Consider the following 5,474-nt stretch of genomic DNA (forward strand, 5'->3'; position numbering starts at 1 on the left):
TTACTTTCAGCAGTGTTTTATAGTTTTCAGAGTACAGGTCTTTCACCTCTTTGGTTAGGTTTATTCCTGAATATTTTATTCTTTTTTGGTGCAATTGTAAATGGGATTGTTTTCTTAATTTCATGAAAAGAAATTATTAAGATACATTATTAGAACTAATAAATTCAGGAAGTTTTAGGGGTATAATATCTATATATAAGAATAAATAACAGTCAACAATGACTCATGGAACACTGCACCAAAAACTAATGATGTAATATATGGTGATTAACATAACAATAAAAAATTAAAAAACTCAAAAAAAAAATAAATAACAGTCAAAATGAATTAGAAAGTAAAAATGAAAAAATAGCTCTCTGCTCCTCCCCGTTCGACAGACAGCCGCGAATTCTGGTGCAGTGCCAGCCGCGTCCCTGAGACACGATGGTGAAGGTCGGAGTGAATGGATTTGGCTGTATTGGGCGCCTGGTCACCAGGGCTGCTTTTAACTCTGGCAAAGTGGATATTGTCGCCATCAATGATCCCTTCATTGACCTCAACTACATGGTCTACATGTTCCAGTATGATTCCACCCATGGCAAATTCCACGGTACAGTCAAGGCTGAGAACGGGAAGCTTGTCATCAATGGAAAGTCCATCTCCATCTTCCAGGAGCGAGATCCCGCCAACATCAAGTGGGGTGATGCTGGTGCTGAGTATGTTGTGGAGTCCACTGGGGTCTTCACCACCATGGAGAAGGCTGGGGCCCACTTGAAGGGCGGGGCCAAGAGGGTCATCATCTCAGCTCCCTCTGCCGACGCCCCCATGTTTGTGATGGGTGTGAACCACGAGAAGTATGACAACTCCCTCAAGATTGTCAGCAATGCCTCCTGCACCACCAACTGCTTGGCTCCTCTGGCCAAGGTCATCCATGACAACTTCGGCATCGTGGAGGGACTCATGACCACCGTCCATGCCATCACTGCCACCCAGAAGACCGTGGACGGTCCCTCTGGGAAGCTGTGGCGCGACGGCCGAGGGGCTGCCCAGAACATCATCCCTGCTTCCACTGGTGCTGCCAAGGCTGTGGGCAAGGTCATCCCTGAGCTGAACGGGAAGCTCACTGGCATGGCCTTCTGTGTCCCCACCCCCAACGTGTCTGTCGTGGATCTGACCTGCCGCCTGGAGAAAGCTGCCAAATATGACGACATCAAGAAGGTGGTGAAGCAGGCGTCAGAGGGCCCCCTCAAGGGCATCCTGGGGTACACTGAGGACCAGGTCGTCTCCTGCGACTTCAACAGTGATACCCACTCCTCCACCTTCGATGCTGGGGCTGGCATTGCTCTCAACGACCACTTTGTCAAGCTCATTTCCTGGTATGACAATGAATTCGGCTACAGCAACCGGGTGGTGGACCTTATGGTCCACATGGCCTCCAAGGAGTAAGAGCACCCTGGACCACCAGCCCCAGCGAGAGCAAGAGGAAGAGAGAGGCCCTCAGCTGCTGGGGAGTCCCTGCCCCAACTTACCCCGCAAAACACTGAGAATCTCCCGACCTCCACCGTTTCCATCCCAGACCCCCTGAAGAAGGGGAGGGGCTTGGGGAGCCCTACCTTGTCATGTACCATCAATAAAGTATACTGTACCCAAAAAAAAAAAAAAAGAAAAAATAATCCTATTCAGAATACCATCAAAATATTTTAATAATTTACCTTGCTACCTTAGACTAAAACAAGAAAAGCAATAGATAGCCTTTAAGAAGAGAATTATGGAATGGGGCACCTGTGTGCCTCGGTCAGTTTGACTCTTGATTTCAGCTCAGGTCATGATCTCAGGGTTGTAAGATCGAGCCCCACATCAGGCTCCATGCTGGGCGTGGAGCTTAAGATTCTCTCTCTCTCTCCCTCTGCCCCTCCCCTCTCTCCCTCTAAAAATAAATAAATAAATGAATAAGATAAAAATAAAGAAGAGAATTATGAAATGACATTAAAGAAGGTAAAAGAAGACTTGACAGAGAAACACAATGATCATGAATGGGAAGATTAAATTTTGTAAAGATGCGAGATAATCCCAGAAAGAAAGCTTTTCCTGTAAGATAAGGAACAAAATAAGGGTACCCACTCTTACCACTCATTCCATAGTACTTAAATCCTAGTTAGAGCAATTAGGCAACACAAAGAAATAAAAGGCATCCAAGTCGGAAAGGAAGAAGTAAAACTGTCATTATTTGTAGATGATATGATCTTATATGTAGAAAATCCTAAAGACTCAACCAAAAAACTACTGGAACTAATCAGTGAATTCGGTGAAGTTGCAGGAAGTAAAGTCAACATATAGAAGTCAGTTGCATTTCTATACACTAACAATGAAATATCTGAAAAAGAAATAAAGAAAACTATCCCATTCACAATAGCATCAAAACAATAAAATACCTAGGAATAAATTTTACCAAGGAAGTGAAAGGTCTGTACAATGAAACCTACAAGACTTTGATGAAAGAAATGAAAGAAGACACAAACAAATGGAAAGATGTACTGTGTTAATGGATCAGAATTAATACTGTGAAAATGTCCATACTACCCAAAGCCATCTATAGATTCAGTGCAGTCTCTATTAAACTCTCAATGGCATTCTTCACAGAAATAAAAAGAACAATTCTAAAATTTGAATGTAACCACAAAAGATCCCAAATAGGCAACACAATCTTGAGAAAGAGTAACAAAGCTGGTGGCTTCATGCTTCCTGATTTCAAACTATATTACAAAGTTAAAGTAATTCAACTGGTATGGTACTGGCATCAAAATAGACACATAAACTAATGAAACATAATAGAGAGCCCAGATATAAACCACTTCATATATGATTGTTTAACATTGACATGGAGCCAAGAACACTCAGTGGGGAAAGGAGAGTCTCTTCAACAAATGGTGATGGGAAAACTGGATAACCACTGGCAGAAAAATGAAATTGGACCCTTATCTTACACCACACACAAAAATTAACTTGCACCACACACAAAAATTAACTTGAAATAGATTAAAAGCTTAAACATAAGACCTGATACTACAAAACTCCTAGAAGAAAAGAGAGGGATGAAGCTCCTTGACATTAGCCTTGGTAATGACTTTTTGGATATGACACCAAACGCAGATGTGGCACAAAATAAAAAACAACAAGTGGGACTCAATCAAACTAAAAGCTTCTGTACAGCAAAAGAAATAATCAACAAATGAAAAGGCACCCTATGGAATGGGAAAAAATATTTGAAAACCATGTATTGGATAAAGAGTTAATATCCAGAATGTATAAATAATTCATACTCAATTAACAACAACAACAACAAAAAACCCAAACAATCTGATTTCAAAATGGGCAGAGGACCTCGACAGACATTTTTCCAAAGAAGATATCCAGATGGATGAAAAGATGGCCAACATCACTAATCATCATTAGAAATACAACTACCACATGATCCAGCAATTTCACCTTTGGGTATATATTATTGTGAATAATGCTGTAACAAACATGGAAGTGCAGATATACACCAAGTTATGGGAACAACCTTAGTGTCCATTGATGGATAAATGAATAAAGAAAATGTGATATACACACACACACACACACACACACACACACACACACACTGGAATATTATTCAGCCATGAGAAATAAGGACATCCTACATTTGTGACAACACGGTTGGACCTTGAGGGTATTATGCTTAGTGAGATAGTAGACAGAGAAGATAAATATTGTATGATATTGGGGCACCTTGGCTCACTAAGTCTCTCTTAGAACACGTGACTCTTGATCTCGGGGTTGTGAATTCAAGCCCCATGTTGGGTATAGAGCTTAGTAAATAAAAATGAAAATAAAAACAAAATCTTCAAAAAAACCCCCCAAGATGCTATTTTAGAAAAAAAGTCTATGAAAAAATAATAAAAAATAAAAAATAAAAAAAGTCTATGATATCACTTATAAGTGGAATCTAAACAAGCCAAACTCCCAGAAACAGAGTAGAATGGTGGTTATCAGGGGCTAGCAGGTGGGAAAATTGGGGAGCTGTTTTTAAAGTGTACAAAGTTACAACTGGAAGATAAATAAGTTCTAGAGATCTATATATAGCACAGCATAATGATCACAGTCAACAATATTGTATTATGTACTTCAAAATTGTTAAGACACTAAATGTTAAATGTTCTCACCACAAAAAAAGAAATTCTAAGTATGTGATGTGATAGAGGTGTTAGCTAAAGGTTCGGTATAATCATATTGCAATACGTAAATGTATCAAATCTACATATATACCTCAAACTTACACGATGTTATATGTGAATTATATCTCAATTCAAAAAAAAAGGAGTGTGTCTTCACTAACCCTTTTTGGAAAGGAAAAATGGTGGTATGGTGTACCAAGTTCCCTTAAGTATATTTCAAATGGTATTATCATTTTAAAGAAGTGTTTTTAGAAACAAATGCTTTTAGAAACACGTAGCATAAAAAAATGGGATGCTTATATAATCAACTGATTAGGAGAAATAGGACTTCCAGAGTAAATAGGATCATTTCCTAATTAAGGATAACACAATCCTCTAACATAAGTCATAGTCAGTTAATTCAGACAACTAAGGGTCCTGTCTTGCATGATATGTGTGCACTTGTGGACACACACAACTAAATCCTAAGAGCCTAAGAGAACATGCTGGATTAGATTTCTTTCTCACTTCTTTGATTCCAAAAGTTATTTCCATTGCTCTTCAAGCAAATTTAACTGCCTCTCTATAATTTCACTCTGTGGGAGCATGGGGATTTGATGGCAAAGTCATTACTCATCAGACAGACTTGTAAGGAATAATTTTTAATTATGTAGAACGGATGTAGGAAGGAAAACATTGCAAGCAGAACAGTGGACAAAATTAGATTACTTCATAGAGACTAATGGGAGCAGTTGGAGATAAGGACCTTCCTCTCCCCACCCCACCCCCCGCCCACCCACACTTCCTAGAAATAAACAAACAGGAATTTACAAACACATCTACAGAATTTACAGAAATGAAAAAAAAAGTCCAAAACAACTTGGAGTCTTTACAGATTTGCAAATCTCAACTGAGGGGTTAAATATACAGAATGAACCATCCCTATAGCTTGCATGGAGTTGTGTGGTGATCTTTTTTAAAAAACTCTCTTGGATGTGAACATTAGTTTCTTAGGAGCAGGCCTGACTGCTCCAGGAAGACAAAGAGGTCTTGAAATGACTCCAGAAAATTTCCCTTTGTAATCCCTCTTCTCTTTTCCCAACACATTCTCATCAACACTATCATACAAGAAAGCAGCCAACAGATAGCACCTTTTGATTGCTATGTAGCTTAAGGTATCCCTATTAAGTAGTCCAGCCTCAAACCAGATCACATGAAAGCAGCTCAACATTACCAATTGCATAGGATTCTATGCTAAACTGGGATTATTCCCAGGCTATGTGAACACTGAGCAGGTTC

The 5,474-nt window shown here is 39.5% G+C and overlaps 1 protein-coding gene across 1 annotated transcript; it reads left to right on the forward strand.

The window, feature by feature from the left end:
• The first annotated feature begins 362 nt into the window (after window positions 1–362).
• On the forward strand, window positions 363–1,626 carry LOC113930739 (glyceraldehyde-3-phosphate dehydrogenase-like). Its single transcript, XM_027608159.2, has one exon. The coding sequence runs from the start codon at window positions 424–426 to the stop codon at window positions 1,423–1,425; it is 1,002 nt and encodes a 333-aa protein (XP_027463960.2). The 5' UTR covers window positions 363–423; the 3' UTR covers window positions 1,426–1,626.
• Window positions 1,627–5,474: the final 3,848 nt, after the last annotated feature.

This window comes from Zalophus californianus, chromosome X (genome assembly GCF_009762305.2).
Source record: "Zalophus californianus isolate mZalCal1 chromosome X, mZalCal1.pri.v2, whole genome shotgun sequence".
NCBI lineage: Eukaryota > Metazoa > Chordata > Mammalia > Carnivora > Otariidae > Zalophus > Zalophus californianus.

What these genes read in the sequence shown, in the direction of transcription:
- LOC113930739 (XM_027608159.2), top strand. Translation starts at nt 424, where the DNA reads ATGGTGAAGGTCGGAGTGAATGGATTTGGCTGTATTGGGCGCCTGGTC.